Consider the following 21,411-nt stretch of genomic DNA (forward strand, 5'->3'; position numbering starts at 1 on the left):
TTTCCGTATCGATATGTATCGAAAAATCTATATTTTTGACAACACTACATTGTACTTAGTTCATTTCAGATGCCTTTTTAAAAGACTACAATTGAAAAATGTATATATTATATATAAAATTCAACCCGCCAAAATAGCTAGTAGGAGTAACTGCGTTACACTCCTCTGCTAAAATTCACCTGCATTTGGCGGGTAGGCGAGTGTTAATGTCAACCCCTGGAACTATGTATTTCACACAAAAATGCTAATTCTGTCAGTGAATGAGAACTGGAGCTGCCAAGCTTTAGAAATGATGTAAAAGCACCATTAAAGTACATAAAAGTGATCCATATGACTCATTCATTATATTCTACATCTTTTAAAGTCATATAATAGTTTTTTTTTTTTTTTTTTTTTGTGAGAAATAGACTAGAATTTAAGTCATTACACACTGGATCAATGAGCAAGTCAGTGAATTTAAGAGCAGAATGAGTCCAATTTCTGAATGAATCATTCAGACCGGTTTTGTGAACTAGATCAGCTGATTCATTGAAAATATCTGACTTAGAAGATCAATCTAACTCTCAATAGGTGCCAAGAAAAGATGTCAAGATTTTCAGTGTATAACAATATACATTTTGTGTCTTAAATGATAAAACTACTGATGTGTCATATATACTGAATTTGTCATTTTGTAGCTTGACAGTCTTAGTCTTTCACTTTCATTATATTGAAAAGGCCAGCCATATTCTTCAAACATTCATTCAGTGCTTTAAGTGTTCTGCTCAAGGGTACATCAGTCATTTAGGAACCCAACTCTTCTGTATGTGACTGTATTTTCTAGGTATTTTGGTAGGGGGAAAAAATAGATCTAATTCTTTCAAGACCAAATTATATACTTCACATTCATTTTATAACCGGGTCAATGACAAGGATGTCTGAAATGATGAAAATGAAAAATCTGTATTAAAATGCATTCAGCTTTTTGGAAATCATTGTATACAGTTTGGTTTCATATGTTTTTGAAAAGCAACAAAAATGTTGATTAAATGACTTAATTAAAAATACCACGTGGTGTAACCATAAAATAATAAAATAAAGATTTCCTTTTTTTATTTTACTTTTTGAATTCTTGGACCCAGCAACAGTAAAAGTCGACACCATTATGACCAGTGTTGGGCACGTTACTTTACAAAAGTAATTAGTTATAGTTACTAGTTACTTCTCACAAATAGTAACTGATTTAGTAACTGAGTTACATCATTATAAAAGTAACTAATTACCAGGGAAAGTAACTATTGTGTTACTTTAAAAAAAAAAAAAAAATTCCAATATGTCAAATAACTTGGATGCCCCAATTTTAAATATGTTGAATGAATGAAATGGACACTAAATAGAAAAAAAAAAAAAAAAAATGTTGCTGTGGGACAATGTGAGAGACACCTATCAAATTCAATATATTGTAAATATTATTATTCCTATAGTGGAACAATAAAACACAATAGATGGTTTAGAACTTTTAATATTTATTGAACAGACCACAACTGGCCAACAAATAAGTCTAAAAATAAATTATGCTTGATCCGACTCGTGACTCATGATCCGCTCTTGCTCACGACATGAAATGTCTCTGTACTCTACTATACGTGTTGGTAGCCATTAAAGAAAGCGTATTTAGTTTCATATTTATGTTTAAATAGGCCTATTATAATGTTATTTTTTAATTTCATCTATTTGATTATGAAAAGTGAACAGCATGAGTAACATAGAATACATCACAAGATGTGCAATATATTCGCAATATATCGGGAGACATGGAGTAGGTCAGGCATGATTTTGACCACTTCATTAAGTTTTGTTGTGTAGAAAGCCTTTCTTTAAAATGAATTTCGTTTTGTAAAAATTGTATCTTAACTTTAATCAATGTTTTATCAACCAATTGCCTGGATTTAATAAATAAGAGGCAAATATAGCAGACAATATAATCATGACATGGAGGCGCCAGCGCGATCACTTGCACGTGAACTGGAGCGCGTCTATGAACCGAAACTCAGCATATAGGCTGCTTGCCTCACAGACATGAGAAATATATCTATAGAAAGCTTGAAATGTCTACTTTTAAAGTAGGTGGGTGAGAGAGAGCCTACATGGATGAAAACCGCTTCAGTGAGCTCAATTATAGTAACGCCGCATTTTATTGTCAGTAACGGTAACAGCGTTGTAACGGGGAAAAAGTCATTCGTTTGATTACTCGTTACTGAAAAAAGTAACACCGTTTATTTATAACGCTGGTATTCCCATCACTGATTATGACTAAAAGTTTGCTAAGAAGTATTTCCTACTAAAGCAAGGCGGCATTTGACTCTGGTCAAGCCTGTGTATAACAGACTGGTGGGAGTGGCTTTCAACGGCAACATGTTTTGAAGTTTTCCTACCTATTTGGGGAAAGGGAAGACAACAGCCCCTGTTCTCTGTTTTCTCTTGTCAGGTAGCACCTATTTAATTTTTTTCCCCCATCTTTCTGCTGTATAGGCAGACAAGTTTTATTGAAAGTCCATTTTGCCAGTGGTTAAGTACCCCTTTAAAGGGTTAGTTCACCCAAAAATAAAAATTCTGTCATTAATTACTCAACCTCATGTCGTTCCACACCCGTAAGACCTTTGTTCTTCTTCGGAACACAAATTAAGATATTTTTCATAAAATCCGATAGCTCAGTAAGGCCTGCATTGACAGCAAGACAATTAACACTTTCAATGCCCAGAAAGGTACTAAAGACATATTTAAAACAGTTCATGTGACAGTTCATGTGTTCAACCTTAATGTTATGAAGTGACGAGAATGCTTTTTGCTCGGCAAAAAAAACAAAATAACGACTTTATTCAACAATATCTAGTGATGGGCGATTTCAAAACACTGCTTCATGAAGCTTCGAAGTTTCACGAATCTTTTGTTTCGAATCAGTGGTTCGGAGCACGTATCAAACTGCCAAAGTCACGCCCCCCCAGTGGTGAACCACTGAAATTTCGAAACACTTATCACGTAACGAAGCCTCGTTTACAGTTTGAACTGAACTGTTGATTCAGAAAACATTCAAAACATATTCTTCATAGAAAAGATTCAAGATATTCAAGTCATTGTCTTTATGAACTGCATACTTTTGAATAACTTCAAAATTAAATCGAGTTATTAAAGAATTCTTCAATAAAATCTTCCAATATTTTAAATAAGAACCAGATACAACATAAGCATTGTGTCATTTGACCCAGCTCTGTATAAAACACTTCAACCATTGTCACATTTGATTTTTATGAGTTATGAAAGAGCAATGTCTGAGCAGTTTGTTTTGAAACTTTGAGTTACCAGCCAAAATATTATAATTTGGGGTGCTTAGATTATTATCTTGTGCATTGACATATAAGACAAATCTACATGTTCCATATACTGTTGACAGGAATGTTTAGATCATCATGGCCAAAATGTTTGTCAGAATGAAGCATCTGCAAAACACATTGTGCTTGTTGCATACTTAAGCGAGGCAGGTGCTTACATCTCTAATGCGATTTGCAAAATTATACGTTGTTTCTTGGTCAGGCTCATTTTGGTCTCTCCAGACATTACTGGGAACTGAAAATAGTCAAGGGAATATAGTCTGCAGGCTTAGCCAAAAATGAGTCTGACGAGTTTAATTTGTCAGCTGATACCGAGAAGTCTGTCTCAAGCACTTATGCTTGTGAGGCAGAGGCTTTTGGGAATTAATATAGTAGAAGTCTTGCATAACCTCAGCACTTAAATTGTTCCTGTGTTAACATATTTGAATGGTGACTTCCATTTCAAAATCCATGCTGACAGCGAACAAAAATTGGCTATAATTAATATTTGCTGAGTCTGTGGGGCTGGAATGAAAGTCTGGACTGAAAGCATTCGCTTCTCAGGGCAATTCTTTCTATTTCAAGGTTAATATAGGTTTTCTGTCTTAAATGTTTGATAAAACAGAGGTTTTAGTGGAGAATCAAGAATGAATTGCACCTACTGATAGTGTTGTTTTTATGCTGGCTGGGTTGTTTTAGTGCCCAATTCACTAGATGAATTATACAGACCTGGTAATGCCACAAACACACCTGCTGAACATAATTACTTAATTAAAGTAGACCAATTATGCCTGTTTATTTCTTGATGTGGTGGTGACAATATTTGTAGAAATATTTCTCTAAACTTAGCTCAGTACTGCCAAAACAACACTGATATCAAGACAGACTTTCATTTTGCCTGAATGCCCACCATTTTGTTTTCACCCAACTTCACTTTATAAAAGTAAATATTGACATCAAATGCTTTTTTTTTTTTTTTTTTTTTTTTTTTTTTTGCAGAAATTGTGATACGGTACCATTATTATTATTTTTTTTAAAGAAAAGAAATTAATACCTTTATTAAAGCATTAAATTCATTAAAAGTGACAGTGAAGACATTTATAATGTTACAAAAGATTTCTGTTTCAAATAAATGCTGTTCTTTTGAATTTTCTAAAGAATACAGAAAAAAGTAACATTATTTCCATAAAAAAGCAGCAAAACTGTTTTTTTTTTTTTTTTTAGCATTGACAGTAATAAGAACCATTAGTAATAAGTGAACACTAATAATAATTGAGCACCAAATCAGTATATTAGAAAGATTTTTTTAAGAAAGAATGTGACACTAAAGACAGGAGTAATCCCAGCAAACATTGGTCCGATGGCAACACCCCTGGCCAAAAACAGTTGTGGTAGGACGGCATAAATTGGTAAAAATATGTAATACAGAACATATATATATATATATATATTCCAAACTTTTGACCGATAGTGCATATTGTGCTATAATACTAATAACTGTGAATGAGGATATTGTTTTTCTGAAAATGAGCAGTTATTAATATATAAAATGAACAGCACATATGGGGAAGCCGAGTCTGCAGTGGGTGTATGTGTTTAGTAAAGTCACGATGACTGATTGGATGGAGTACCCGCACACTTTGGTTTTCATTTGTTAACCAATTAGCCTATAAAATTTAAATATTTGAAAACTGCCAAACTGACCCCAAACCAGCCCAAATTTTGTCCACCCGCCCAAGCCAATTCTGACCCGCATAATCAAATTCAAAACCGCCCAATTGGCCAGAAATCCGCCCAATCTGGCAACACTGTCAATGGACCAGATGGCTTGAGTTAAGTCAGTGTGCACAGGTTTCTACCAGTTTTACAAGAGATTTCACTGTGGTCAGTCTCTTCACATGTCAGTTGTCTCTTCCTGTCTAACAGTGCAGCTCATGGCCAGAATAGCAACCTCAAGTCAAAAGTCTGGCTAGACAGCACTAACTATTCCCAGACACAAAAGAGCAATCAAACCCTCCATTGACTCTCTCACCAGTTCTCCTCCTTCCTTCTCTCTCAGTATAGTAGGGGACAATCTGTTGTCTCTCCTTTCTCTAAGTTGCCCATTTCCTGTAGAGAAAGAAGATTCAGTTGGTTATCTTGTATCACTGCTGCTGACAATAGTGATGGAGAGAGTGATAAAAACCCCCACAAAAGAATCAATACATGTCGCTTGGGTGGAGGCGCTCCTGTCGATAGTCTCTCTGGGCACAGGCAGTGCTGTAATTGCCTGGCTCATAGTTGAGATGCTGATGGCCTACAGTAGTAATTGACCCCAAATGTGACCTGCATTTCATTGGTAAAGAGACGGTTAGAAAAAAAAAAAAAAAAAAAACACTGTTCAGATGAACTCTATGACATCAGATGCTACAAATTAAACCATGTCTTTACTAGTTGCAACTGAAGAAATATTAGTGAATTATTTTAATTCATTTGCCTTCGTAATCCCCCCCCCCCCACAGCGATACCAAGTGACCATCAAAGTGACCATCAAAATATCTTGTCAATTGTGAAATGCATGTAACTTTTTCACAAGCCTAAATCAGTCAGTTCAGTAACATAGTTTTGGCTGTGTATTGAAATTGGTATTGAGAATCATTGCATTCCAGTGGTATTAATATCGACTACTGACATTTTGGCATCAAAACAAATCTACAGAAAAGAGATACTGTAGCTTTTAACGCTTGTCGCTTAAACATGTCACAACCAGTTAGGACACAATGTTACAAGGGTTCAGTATATTTTAATGGAATCTTATTGATGTCCTCTTATAAAACATTTAGACAACTGGTCCATGAGGCACTGAAGATTTCTGAACTTTACATAGACTGTATTATATGCTGAAGATAAATGTTATAGAGGCCTATCTGTACTGCTAATGATATATTTATATAGCGTAATTGCACACCTGTGTAAAAGCACACTGGCAGGACAAACCCTCTCATGAAAGAGCATCAAAGAGCATTTGATCAGTACTCTTCATTCTTAGCATCCGAGTTAGGTTTATGACTGCATAATCAACATCCCACTAATCAACGTCATGACAAGGGATCAAAAAGAAGCTTGTGTTATGTAATCAGAGTGTAAAGGTTCCACTGAAATAGACTTTCCCCTGGCCAATAGAGGGTTTGCTGGATACGAATGACTGGAACAACAGCATATCTCATGATCAAACCACTCTGAGAGACAGACAATCAAAAAGACGTTTAATTTTCTGTCTTGCATTTTGCTCCCCAGTGAAAAGCAGAGAGTGAGGAAGCACTCAGCCAGTATTTAATAAGGTGTTGGGAAGTGGTTTTGATTTGGATTCATTTATAATTGGAAGCCCAAAGCTATGCAGCACATTCAGATTAAACAAGACGTCCCGGTCCAAGAGCAGCCAAGCAGCAACATTCTGTTTATTTTGTATCGAAATGAGCCAAATTAGCCTGTCTGCAATTGTTCAGTGAGGTATTTTTTTATATCCCAATCCTGATTCTTTTATTGGCTTCATCTGAGTTTTGCTTTCACATGCTATTCACATTTTGCCTTAAAAGCAGCATCTTAATTGGGATGATATATTAGGCCACTTTTCACAAGTTTGGTTGCCAATTATATTTGCTTGCACTGCTGTCATAGTTATATTCTACGATGAAGCAATCCTGATTCATCTGTCTTCTCAAACTTTATAATTTTCTTTACCATCTCTTAAAAAGATGGTAACGGTAATTAGGGCTGCACAATATTGCTAAAAATATTAACATCTCAGTGTTTTTCACCCTTTTGATCATGTGTGATACATCTCAGTATTTATGTATTCGCTTTGAATTTTTATATTACATCATTTATACAACAGCAATGTTGAATTAAAGCATGTAAAATGTACAAGTGAGTCACTGAGTCTGTGTTTTGATTCACTAATTCACTGACAGTTTGATAAAACTGATTCATGGAAATGAGTCTTGGTAGTGAGGTCTTTATGGCTGCGTTTACACTGGCACAAAAAATCCGATTTTTTGCTCACATCTGACAGATCGGAATTTGTTGCATACGTGTAAACACACGTTTACACATGATTTTTTCCGCATCCAATCTGAGCTACTTCCAAATGTGGTTTTAAATCAGATACATATCCGATATCTGGACATGCGACCTACGTCTAAACATGCATATCCGATTCCCCTTGGAATTTCAAGCCACCACAAGGCGAGGGCGGCACGTTGCTCACTAAAAGGTAGCTTTTATGTTGTATTATGAAGCAGACGTGCTTGTATGCACTCGCACTAAAAATTTGCAGCTTTATTATTGAGGTGGGAACTTTATGTCTACCTATTTTTTCCTTTAAAGAAATTGCACGCACATGCACACACACACATTCAGCAGCTGAATTTCAACCTCTGCCCAGTTAATTTAAAAGAGACCGCCGTGTTTTTTTCTTCTTCTTTTTTAATAATCTAAAAGCTTCACTGGGGTAGGCTACTCTCTCTCGCGTGCGCCCTCTCCCTCGCTCGTTCTCTCGTTATCGTTATATTCAAATTCATTCAAATAAATGTAATCTTACCTGCTACTATATTTCACTTCAGACTGTAGATAAAATAACAAACGCAAATTACCTTTATTTTCCAGTCTATATTCATTCAGTCAGATTGCGCACTGCAAAACATTCATGATATTGACAGCTGTTAACGTATCCATTCTGGCAGGTAATCATGGCCACCTGACGTGAAATATATAAATAATTTTAATAGCACGGCCGTTCAAAACCTGAGGGTCTACCATGTGCATGTAAAACTATCAATGACAATCATTTTGAGCGAGAATTAATGTAAACACAGTTATCTGATACCAGTCGCGTCTAAAGCGAATGTAAACAGACTGGCCCAAAAAATCACATATGGTTAAAAGATTGGATCTGTGCATTAAGACTTGCAGTGTAAATGCAGCCTTGGATGCGTAATGGTCACATAAAAAGTCATCTTTTTATTAAACAAAATCATCATTTATATAATCAACAGAATGATGTCTAACGTATCTTAAATATTTGATAAATCACCCAGCCTAATGTTTATTTAACATCTGTAAAGAATTATGTGCTGATTTTAAAGGTTCATGCAAAACCTAGACAATTTCAAGCTTGTAATTGGTTTTGTGTATTCGAGCGCACACACGTTGTACTCTCACATGACGTCATAATTGGTCAAGACATACAGTATCATCATAAAGACCCAATGGGTTCAGAAACTATTAAAACAACACTCTCACTGAGAAACCAGGCGACCATTTGTACATGAGACAAGGTGTATTAATGTGGCCATTACTGTTGCTCTGCATCTGACCAGAGAGTGTGTATTTTTGTTTTGAAAATGGTCCTTTGTGAAGTATTTCTTGTGCAAGCATTATTTGCGCTCGCTGCATGAGGGTGCAAATTATGCGTGCTTAAAATCACATTCCTGTTAAATGAGGGTTTATGTGGGAAACACTTGTACTGCTATTTCATGTGATTGCATGGGTTTGCATCTGACATGCATCCGTAGATATGCCATCATTTCAGCCTCTACAAGCACTAAAGCGTTATTGTTCCTCCGATACCCTGCAGATCTTTACAGTGTTAGGGTAAGAATATAGTCTTTGGCCATTTGGAATAGCTTAACACCATGCTATTCTTAATATGTCTGCATTACTGCAAATTCTATTCCACACTTGCACAATTTATTATTCAAAAAACACAGCATTCTGTAGAGGAAAGTGTTGCGTATAAACCATATAATGTGGCCCCATGAGTGAGCTGTCAACAATATAGCTGTTTTGAAGGTTTATGCTAATTTCTGGCATAGACCTGTCACATTTTGAAGGCCCAATGGGCCTTTGCATCAAAAATTTTTGCAATTGCCCTTTCCTGAAGGCAAATTATATTGGTAATGTCGTCGAGTGACAACCATTTTATGCCTCTGTCACCACAGACATGTGTCTTTTCTCTCAATCTCTGACAGCATTTCCAGGCTACAAAATCAATTAGGCTGAAACTGAGTGAGTTACAATGTCCCTAAAAGATGATGATAGAGGTTTGGGGTTTTGTTGAGGTAGACATGATGAAAGTTTCTACAAATCAGTCATGGACTGAGGTTTCTTTTGTTTTCAGACTGAAGTGAATTACCTTCAAATTGTTTACATGATCTTTTGGCACTTTTTGTGCAGTAATTAGAGCTGCAAGTTAATGTCTTTTCCCTAATTTGCCATTAAAAATTTCTGTTCTATTGATATGTAGCATTCAGTGTTGTAGAAAGTCACATCTAAAGTGTGACCATAAATTTAATTCACATGGGACCTTTAACAAACATAAAGTTTGTTTGTATTGAGAAATGAATTATCAGTGATGCTTATCAGTGTGAACCATGACTTATGTGAACAATACACCATCAACAGTACTAATGCTAAGAAGGCATTATAAGGACAGTAATATTGTTAGATCTTTGATACATATTTAATACTATTAACCTGATCTAATTGTAACTTAAATATGCTATATTAATCGTGTGTGTGTGTGTGTGTGTGTGTGTGTATCAAAATATTAATCTATCATGATTAATATTTTGTATTCAATTAGTCTTTTTATGAAGCTTTTATTTGTTTATTTGGGACATTGTGCAGCTACATGACTATATAAATACGACCACATATGTGTGAGCGTGGGTATTATTTACTTATTTCTTTTCATATTTTGTTCCCAGCCCTCACAAATGTGAAGTTATGGGCCATCGACCGCCAGTGTTTCCAGACCATCATGATGAGGACCGGACTCATCAAGCATGCAGAGTACATGGAGTTCCTGAAGAGGTGGGCCGCTTCTCCTTTCTTTTCTATTTATCCTCGCCTAACCCTGATGGAAGAGATCTATCCTTCAGTAGTATGCAATAAAAGAAATTGATTTTCATTGTGAATGAATAACACAGGAGTGAATGGTTACACAATCACCAGTAACTCAGGCTTTACACTCAGTCCTTTGCTGTGTATCGTTAATCTCCGGGGTGATGAGTTTTGATTGTAATATTTTGGGAGGTGAAATGCCATATTACTCTCAAATGTTTCTAATCAACTGTTGTTATATTTCAGCAGTTTTTCTAAGGAATGTGAAATGTGTTTTGTTAGACGGAGGTAGGGGGCAGATAATGATTAGAGTGCTGTTGGTTTCTGTACATTCACTCTGCTCGTTTGAGTCTAATTCTTCTCCTTCCACTCACTTAGTCAGAAAATATTGATTTTTAGACATGAGCTGTTTATGAATAGCTTTGCTTTATTAGAACATTCTTATTTTTATTATTTAATATTGATTAGTCCAATGTGTCACAAAAATGCATTCACACTGCATTATGTAATAATGGATTTTGCATATATATTTTAGAATGCATTGTAAGTAGAAAGTATATTTTTTACATTTTACAGTGTTTCTGTGGCTCAACCTTTTTCATTCCAAGGTCCTCTATTGTCCACAACAATATTCAAGGTCCCAATGACTTTTACAGTTGTTCCTGATTTACTGGACAAATATTAAATATAAGAATTTTTTTTTTTTTTTTTTTTTTTTTTTTTAACTCACAATTTCTACCTGATAAAATATTTTAGAGATAACACTTTATTTTAGGGTCTTTTAACTAGTTGCTTATTAGCATGCATATTAATAGAATATTGGCTATTTATTAGAGCTTATTAAACACATATTAATGCCTTATTCTGCATGACCTTATTCTACATTCTTAATCCTACCCAATACCTAAACTTAACAACTACCTTACTAACTATTAATAAGCAGTAAATTATGAGTTTATTAAGGGAAAAGTCATAGTTAATAGTTTATATGTGTTCCCTAAATTAAAGTGTTACCATTTTAGAGCTTGGCAAAACTATAAAAATGTAAATTCATTATAAAATGCCCATTATAAGATTTTGCATGACTTTTTCAGGTCTAGAAACCACACTTTTAAAATTAGGCTTCCCCATATGTACAGGTTTTCCAAGACCTTGGGAATCCTGGTTCTTAAGAAAGAAAGAAAAAGAAAAAAAAGGTTGAGGGGGTGAATTAAATCTTGATTTTTAGTTTAAAGGTACACTATGCAACTTTTGCTTCTCTAGCAGTTGAAAAACAAAACTGCATGCATTTTGCAAAAGAACATTTTTTTTGGTTGTGCTTTGGCTCTGTGTGACTGTGCGGATGAATATGGTTCATGGCACTTGTAAACACATGGAAATCCAAAAATGATGTCATTCTGAGTATGTAAGTGCATATTTTATGCTGCTGTTTTGACTAATTGGAAACACTGATTTTTTTTTTTTATCAGTGTAATGACGTTATAAAAGTTGTTATCATGACGATTGCCAGTCTAATATGGTCAAACATTGCAATTTCTTTTCTGGCCAAAGAGAGAGAGAGATGATCCTACTGCTCATAAAACGTTCACTACTAGGCTTAAGAGATTTAACTAGTTTAGATGGATCTCAAGCTGACTAAATGAAGACGTTACTGTAGCTATACCCATTAATAGACATGGTACTTCCTTGAAAATAAATTCCAGCACAGCCGTAATGAATTGAGCCTTCACAATAGATTATTGTATTTTGTTAGAGAGCTACATGTGACACATATTTTATTACTGTTGAGTAATAAAAACACCATCTCCGAGAAGCCAATCCAATGTTGATTCTTGTTTTATTACATTCTCATTTTGCCAGCAGACTATTCTCTGTTCTGGGTTTTTTTTTTTTTTTTTTTTTTTTTTTTTTTAACTGGTGATTCCCCAGAGGTTTGAGATTTAACCTGCTCCATGTCAGCCTTTCTTGCTTGTTGGGACAACTAACCTATGCCACTCCCACACCATACACGCGTTGGAGCAACTTTTCTCTATTTACAGATATGACAAGACATGCACAGGCAAGTGTATGCAACGTATGTATGCAATTTTCTTGCAAAAACCATTCCACCCAGTCTGAAATATAAATGCTTAGTGAATCAGGGTAAGAGAAAAAAAAAAAAAAAAAACAAGAAAAAGAAAAAGAATGGAAAGAATTCGAAAAAGAATCGAAGATGTATTGACTTATTATTTAAATGGCGTTAATTCCGGCTCCTAGTTTAGAACCACTGTGCTAGGGTGATGTGGGTCTTGCTTGAGGGCATTGTGTTCCTATGCAGTTGCTAAGATGTTCTGAATGGTTGCTAGGGTGTTCTGAGTGGATGCTTACCAGACCATTCATTGTGAAACGACCAAGATATCGCTCTTTCAGTGTAAAAAATGGTAATTCTGGACTGAATGTAATGATTGGACAAATATATTTTGGTCCTAAGACTTCCACAGAAGATATATGCACAGTACATTTATTTAATATTTAGACTACTTCTATTATTGATTGCTATCAGGATGTGAAGAGAGTTTTTAATTAGTATAACAAAGTGTTTATGAAAAACATTGCTACCCTACCTTTAATCTAGATTGCACATTTTATAGAATTAGATTAATCAAAAGCAAAGAAATTAAGTTTAGAAGAGAATCACAATGTTGTTGTTCAGGTCACAAATAATATGATCGGACAATCTGTGTTTTCACTTTTTTTCAGTGTTGCATTAGCAAATACCTAATAAACTGTGATCTGAAAATAGAAAGAAAACAATGTTATGGTTCCATGTGTAATGAATTATTGAATCCTTGAACTAAGAGGTCATGTTTTTGTTTCATTTTGTTAAACAATCATTCAATTATAGACTCCAAAGCGTCTGGTGACACAAAACAATGTCATTTTGCAAATTACATTTTCCTAGAGGCCCCAAACCAGCTTTACTGGAAAATGTATGGCTGATGATGTCAAGGAACAGAAATGGATTTGACTTTTAAAGGAAGCTTAAGATGCCTATATGTGCTCAGTGAGAATTGTCTTAATTTGTGCTGTATTCTCTCAGGAGCTTCAGATGTTAAACGAAGAAGACAAAGTCCATATTCGCTCATCAGTGAAATATAGAATTGCATTTTGTGTGCTTTAGTGGCAAATAAAAAATGTAAATCCATTTTTACTCATATTTACCCTTTATATTCTAACGCTATCAGTTTCATCATGAACTGGATCAACATCAGCTGATGAACATTTCAAGTTTCAGAGGCAAAATAACTTAAGTAAAAGGTTAGAAAGAAAAAAAAATGTGCACAAAAAAAGTAAATAGTCAATTTTGAGTTTTATGTTGACTTCAAGTCCCTAGCTGATTTAAATCTGGAAAAAACGTCACATTTTAAGCTCTTCTAGTAAAGGTTGACTGTTTTTTTTTAACAGCTATTTAAAATGATTGGCAGTTTTTATTTTTATTTTTTTTATTTTTATGAAAACTCATGAGAAGTCCACCCACACCTCAACCTGAAGCATTATTTCTGAGATTGCAAAAGTGTGCTTGTCAGTTTCTTGTGTGCATTTACTCTGTTCATTTACCAGCTTTCATAGAATTCGTAGAATTTTCCAAAACTCTGAGGTGATTTCTGATATTACTAAAACAATGTCAAACTACTGATGGAACCCTTTCTTTGCAGCCCATTCTTTAAAAACTAACACCTTTTCTTTTCAGCTGTTTTTCTGCTGGTCAGATACGATCCTTTGTGACCTGATGGAAACAGCTTTTTTGGCTCACAAAACCTCAAACTTGTTCTTCATCTTTTTTCACAGCGTTCCGACATTCCAAGGCCTTCCAGAAGAAATACTCAGCAAGCTAGCAGATGTGCTGGAGGAGGTAAGCCACTGAACTGTGTTGTATAAAACATTGTGTATTTTCTCAGAAGAGCCAGTTAGCTGTAAGACTCCATTGTCTATTAAACATGTTTGATTGGGCTTTCATTAAATATCAAGGTTTTATTCAGAAAAGTTATTTCTTAAAAGGGTCTCACCGGGAAAGGTATTACATTTTTTAGTATATTATTTTTGTCTGACTTATTGTACTTTATCTTGTTTTGTTTTTTTTCTCCATGAAAATTGGGAGATAATGTGATTGTGCTTCACAGGAGTGGTCCAGTGCTTTCATTTTAAGGGTGACAGCAACTTTGGTGGATCTCGAGGATTATGGGATATTTGGCAATTAAATGTGATTTTGTTTTAAAAGATGAAGTTTAAATCATATTAACATATGACTTTGACAGAAACACAAATCATCACTAAAGATCCTCAGAGCTCATGGTCGGTCTGTATGCTACATTTTATACATGATCAATAAAAATCAATATCTCTATGGAGACACTGAATTTCCAAATATTGATATTAGAAACCAGTGTTATTTTAGTATCATACTCAGTATGTGGGGGTAATGCAGTAACGCGAGTTACGTAATCAGATAACTTTTAAGTAAAGTAACTTTTAAGTTACTTAAGTAAGTTGCTTTTAAATTTATGAAAAATATCAGTTACTTTTTCAAATAAGTAACGCAAGTTACTTTGTTTTCCCGTTTATTGACTGACAGCTCTCCTTTCTCCATGTTGAGATAAATAGGGAGTAAATGCAGAGGTGTTACGTGCGCTGTGTGAACATGATGGGTATTATACTTCTAGACTAAATATACATTCACTCATCTCACGTGCACAAAAACAGATTCACTATTCAAACCTGCAATAATTAAATGTGAAATTACACAAATATACTTCATGTATTTAATCTCACTTTATTAACTTTATTAACCAATGTATTTGTCTTTAGATAAACATCACATTTGTTTCAATATATTTTTTTTTTTATTGCTGAAGCAAGAGTGTTACATTTTCTTCTCCATTTTCTTCTGCAATCCAGAATGGCAGCAGAGCTGGAAGGTTTGTTTGAGCTGCGCCCTCTACTTTACACGTGTGAATTTGCATTTCCATCAGCATGAGGCTTAGTATAGTTCACTTTTTACATGTACGCGAGGGTCTGTACGTGCACTACCAGATTTTTTGCACATGCGCATTTAATTGTTTTTGCAGTAATTAGTTTATCCACAAGGTGGCAACCATGCCCTGAAGGCGTCGATTCACAAGGTAGTCAAAGAAAGATTGCATAAACAGAACAGACTGGAACGCATGAAAGCTGCAGCGATGATGGAGGCCTATATAGACGGGAGACTGTGTGAAGAGGTTAGAAAGTACCCTCATTTGTACAACTCTAGCATGAAATAATACAAAGATGTTTACATGGGTTGTAACTCGTGGCGAGAGATTGCTCAAAACTGCGTATGCGTCGAACACCTGTGTATGTGAACGAGTCGAATGAAGTGTACTTTGCAAGGCTGTGCATTCGACTGTGCACGTACACTAGCGTACGGGTAAAAAATTAAGTATACCCAGTATACTCATTTCACTTTTAGTGTGAAAGGGAATTTACATTTACAAGACATAGGGGGAAACCAATAATATTATTGTCAACCAATATAGTTGACAATAATAACTATGGTGGCATTATTTACTGTCCAATTTTGAATATCCACACCATTTCAAATAGGCGAACAAGTATGCCCATTTTCCTAAGCAATAAACCACATCATCTTATATTTTGGCATTACAGTTTACCTTATGAAATATAAGACCCTACCTGCCTGCATTCAACTTTAAGGCTGTTGTTCTTTGATAAATTTGAGATTTGCTTAAAAAAAAACATTTGCTTTTTTGTTTGTTGTTATCTAGATGAGCTCAATTTGTCATGTTGACAAAAGCACACATTGGGCTTATTGAGTCAGAGAGCATTTGGAGACATTTACTCAAAGGATATTCCCATACGGAATGACATTTATTTTGTTAAACTAACAAAGAACACCAAATTGCTGTCGACAGGCTGTTGCCAAGGGTAGACTCTTTAAGTAATAAGCCCTGAAGTGTTAAGTAAAGGACAGCTTTGACTTTTTGGACTCACTTCAGAAGCATTGCATATGAACTAAATCTCTTATTTGCATGTGGTTCTTCTCTCAGACATGAGTAAAGATGCCGTCCAAATCCAGTGGAGGCGCACAACTTGATTAATTATGCAAATCCATATGTGAGAGTATAACTGACCCCGTTAAACTAATTTGATAGCCAAATATTGTGTTTAGAATTTCTTCTAGGAATAGACGTGCTACCTATTTAGAAACCAAATGCAAAATAAATAAATAAATAACCTCTTTTATTGTTCATTTTCATAATGTTAGGAAATTAATGAAATTAACAGAGTAGCCTTGGGACGTCCTTGTTAATTAAGATTGCATCAATTGAATTCAAAACTGCTTTTTTTTTAATGTTATCTGCCTAGAGGCCATTCATAACTTCATAGGCTTGTGTTTACAATGCATCTGTTGGTGTCCTAACATAATACATCATATCACAACCATTATGTAGCTTTTCTCAGTGTTTCCCAATGTATTAAAATGAGTTATTACAGTGCTTTCACTCTTTTTTTGTTCTTTCGCCACAGTCTTTAGTAATTAATTCAGAATGAAACATTGGTAACACTTTATTTAACAGTCCTTGCACGTTACATGTAGTTACTATAGTAATTACAATAAATTGTGCATAATTACACAATTAAAAAAAAAAAAAAAAAAAAAAGATTTAAGAGTGAAAATCTCACTTTGACTAACATTGAATTATTGTGTGTATATAAAAATTTAAAATAATTAAAATATTTTAATGATTTTGAAAGACGTCTCTTATTCTCATCAAGGCTAAGCTGAATTTTCAGTATAATATTTAATGTATTATTAATTATTATTGGAGCTCAATTATTATTATTAATAATTATGGTTCTTCTTATTATCAATGTTGAAAACAGTTTTTGCTGCTTAATATTTTTGTGAAAACCATTATACATTTTTTTCAGGATTCTTTGATGAATAGAAAGTTTGATGAACAGCATTTATTTGAAATTGACATTTTTTGTAATAAATGTGTAATAATTGTGTAATAACTGTCACTTTTGATCAATTTAATGTGTCCTTACTGAATAAAAGATTTCTTATAAATTTCTTTAAAAATAATTTCTTTATTTTTTTCTTTTCTTTTTTTAAGCTTACTTGCCCCAAACTTTTGAATGGTAGACTGTTAAACTGTTAAAATGGTAAACTGTTTACAACTTTGATAATAATAATAAGTGTTTCTTAAGCTTTAAATCAGCATATTAAAATGATTTCTGAAGAATCATGTGATTTCAAATTTATTATCAGGAATGAATTACATTTTAAAATATATTAAAGTCGAAACTATATATATATATATATATATATATATATATATATATATATATATATATATTTGGAACAAAGAATGAGTAGATCAGTTCTTTCATGAAACTCACTATCATATTTTAAAGGCAGAGCCGATGGACATGATCATGGCCTAAAACTGTGGGTAGAGTGACTAATAAGCTGTCTTCCTGCTGGGTCCCTACTGTTCACCTGCTGCGTTCTTCTGCCCTGACTAAACATGATGACAACAGAGCTGTGTTCTCTGCTTTGATCCCTCGCTCTGTTCTCTCTACATTCTCTTAGCCCCTCATTTCTCTGTCTTTCTCATCCTACTATCTATCTCTCTCTCTCTCTCACTCACTTTGCTTATGCTCTGTCTCTGCGGGTTCACTGCTCTCTTCACTGGTCACTCGCTGTAGGCTCAGGATAGAGGATATCTCTGAACACATGCTTGAATCTGCTTGACACAACAGCTTCCTAACCCTTCCCCAGCCATGCTTCATGATGTAACATACCCTACGGATGATGACTATAATCTTATGCTAAGTTTAGTAGTAAATGTAACCACTGATTTCTTTTTTGTCCATTCATATCATTAGTTAAATAATTATTAAAACACAATGCAATAATGTTTCATCGTGTCCCAACCCTTATGTACATTCTGCATTAAGGAATTTTCCTGGTGCTGGAGCATTTCATATATAAGCTTGTTTCCACCCTGGAATATAATTAAAAATAAAAATAAAAAATGTAATTGTGACTTTATATCTCACAATTCTGACTTTTGTCTCTCAATTGTGAGTGATAAACTTGGAATGGTGAGGAAAGAAGTGTGAATTGTGAGATATGAATGACAGTCGTCGTGCCTCACCAGTACACTCCGACAGCACAAAATGAGTGAGGAGTTGTTCACAAAGGATGCATTGTTGCATTTAAAAAAAAAAAAAAAAAAAACCCTGACCATTTTTGTGCCAAAAACCTGACCATTTTCGAACTTCTCTCTGGCAATTTGGTTTAAATGGGCCCTTTTTTTTTGCTACTGACCTCACAAAGCCATGGCAGTTTAGAACAAGTTATTTTCGTAGCTCATTTTCAATAACTGCTCATTTTAGACCAAAGAAAAACATTCAGTAGTATTCAACTAAATTCAGTTGACCCAATAGTACATTAGACTAATGGCAGACTAAATGTGCACTACAGTATTTTTAAAGTCTCTTTTTGAATCTCTAAATTGAAGAATTGAACCGCTAAATATTGTGATCCCCTTGTGAGGGACACCCATCCTAAATATAAGCAGCTGTTTCAATGCATAAAGACCCTGTTATACTATCACAACTAAAAACGTGTAAAATATTATCTGACAATACTGACATTCTATTATTTTAACAAATGTAAATAAATCCATTCTGTAAATTGTACATTATTATTATACTTTTTTAAAAAAAAATTCTCTTAACTTTTCTTCTGACTCCCTTGCAGCCCCTGAAAACCACAGACCTAATGTATATAGACTTAGAATAACAACTAAACTTTCTATAATAACAGATATATAGGGCTGCCCCCTAATAGTCATTTGTCGAAGAGAAGAGGCTTAGTCGACCAAAATGGGTATTAGTTGGTTAGTCTCAGAAAAAAAAAAAAAAAAAAACTCCACAGGAAATGGCGAAATCATGTAGTCCGTGAGGAACAGATTGTTAATGGCAGGAAACCCAAACATTCGCCTATCATTCATCGAACTCAAATATGGCTTATCACTTGAAACATGTAAGTAGTAGCAACTTTACAAGTCTGTTCGCTCTAACGTTAACCTAGATAATTGTGCGCTATTATTTGACGCCTATCCAAGTGTTTGTGTGGAGAGCGCACTTACTGCATGACATGGAGGCGCCGGTGCGATCACTTGAATTTTACTTAAAATACTAATTTCTGGTCATATTGATAAGAATAATCCAACATTCGAAACTGTAAATGGTTTGCTTTTATTTCTGTAAACTCACAATAACCACAAATCATTGAAAAATAATAATGGAAACAAACAGGATGCGCTTTCTGCCATCTCGGTCTCAAGTCAATTTGAACGCGTCAAAAAAAAAAAAAAAAAACGAAACTCAGCATATACTTGCCTCACAGACATGATCCATATGAACCATGCATATTGGCGTGTCCACTACTGTGTCGATGACGAGTCAGCATTGTTGACTTCATCTCTGCAGCCGAAAACACACAGAACACACAGACAGTCTCCTTCTGTTTTTTCACGTCACATTGATAATCATTACGTTTGCCGATGCACTGCTGAAAGCATTATGCTGATTAGGCTATGTATTATATATAGGCGATTAAAGACTCATTATTACGATATATATGGCTTATTAATATTAATGCGCAATTAGCCGACTAATTGTTTAAATGAATGACTACTTGTCAATTAGAAAAACCTTTAGTCGAGAGCAGCCCTAAACAAATATCTAGTTCAGTCATGAAACTCTAGAAGGTGTGAGGCTGATGTACATGCAATCTGCAAGCATCATTACTGCATGGCACAAGCTGATTGGCCTCTGCTGATCCTGCATCCAATGAGATTGCTTGCTCAACATTTAAATAGTTTGCTTCATTATTTGCTGTAAGCTAGTCCTGCAGTGCCCTATCAGAGTTCCTCTGAAACCCTCCACCTCCCCCAGCTCCACCTGCCTAGATCTGCTACGGGACTTATGTGTGTCTATTTATGCAGCAGCAGCATATCTTACATGCTCACAACAGCGTTTCTGTGTATCTATCAGCAGTAGCAAGTCTGTACTCACTCTGCAGCAGCAGCAGCATAGCAGATCTAGTCCACCAAGACCAAATACTTTAACATTGCCATATTCAATTACATGCTAAAACTATAGAGTTGTCATGATTGAACTATGTTTAGACGCAGATGTCTCAACTTATGTATGCAAAGAAGTGTGTAGTTAGTACAGTAATATAGCCACAGTATTAGTTATTGTCTCCACGCCAAGACCTTCTGAACCAAGCAAGTGAATATGTGGGATGTGCTGATGCCAGATTTCTTGGCACGTTGAATATCTTTTCATACTCTGCAAGCCTGATGGTGAAACAAACTTGTGGTATCATATTTTGCAGTTCAGTGTGGAGATGGTCATCACAGAGAATCGCTCCGCATGGTGTTCCAGTTTAAAGATCTATGGCTCTTTAATTGATGACTCTCCTGAAACCAATTTGAGGAAGGGAATTACAGAAAATAGCTTTTCATTTTTAAAAAAAATGAAACCAAATGGATGCTTGATGAAAATGTCCTCCAGGGGAACACAAGGACAAAGACACGAGGCGAAATGAAAATAAGAGATCCACTTTTCAGTGTCACTTTTTTCTCAAAATGGTTATCGAAAAGACTCTCGTTCCACGCGATAACCATTAAGATAATGATCAAGGCCCTAAAACATCAAAATATTGTTTAGAAAATATGTCTTTGTGAGGATGAAGATATTTCAGATAAATTGTTTTTCAAAGACATTTTAGTATCACTAATCACTAATGTCTGTCTCAGCTTGATCGCCTTCAGAAAGGCTATGTATTCTAACTCAGGAAAGTTTTTAAAGACTTTAATGTGAACTTTAGTAAAGTGCTTAGTGCAATTAGTCATTGATTTTTCCTATAGTATCTAATAGCTTTTAACCAAACCACGTTTTTATCTGTAGTGGCTCAGAAATACCTGCACAGACTAAAAATGCCAGAAAAGAGGCATTCAGAACCCCAATTAATGATCTTTTCAACAAATAAAGCACAGTGTTTTAGAGATGATGGGAAAGTTGAAAAACTAGACACAAAACATTCACAGTGAAGTTT

The 21,411-nt window shown here is 34.8% G+C and overlaps 1 protein-coding gene across 2 annotated transcripts in view; it reads left to right on the forward strand.

The window, feature by feature from the left end:
- prkg1b (protein kinase cGMP-dependent 1b) overlaps window positions 1-21,411 on the forward strand; it is a 155,993-nt gene that overhangs the window by 89,526 nt on the left and 45,056 nt on the right. For both annotated transcript variants that reach the window (XM_051914674.1, XM_051914673.1), the window contains exons 4-5: window positions 10,094-10,199; window positions 14,058-14,121. In XM_051914674.1, the coding sequence (XP_051770634.1) occupies window positions 10,094-10,199; window positions 14,058-14,121 (170 nt within the window). The remainder of the gene's footprint in view (window positions 1-10,093; window positions 10,200-14,057; window positions 14,122-21,411) is intronic.

Source organism: Ctenopharyngodon idella, chromosome 12, assembly GCF_019924925.1.
Source record: "Ctenopharyngodon idella isolate HZGC_01 chromosome 12, HZGC01, whole genome shotgun sequence".
Taxonomy (NCBI): Eukaryota; Metazoa; Chordata; class Actinopteri; order Cypriniformes; family Xenocyprididae; genus Ctenopharyngodon; species Ctenopharyngodon idella.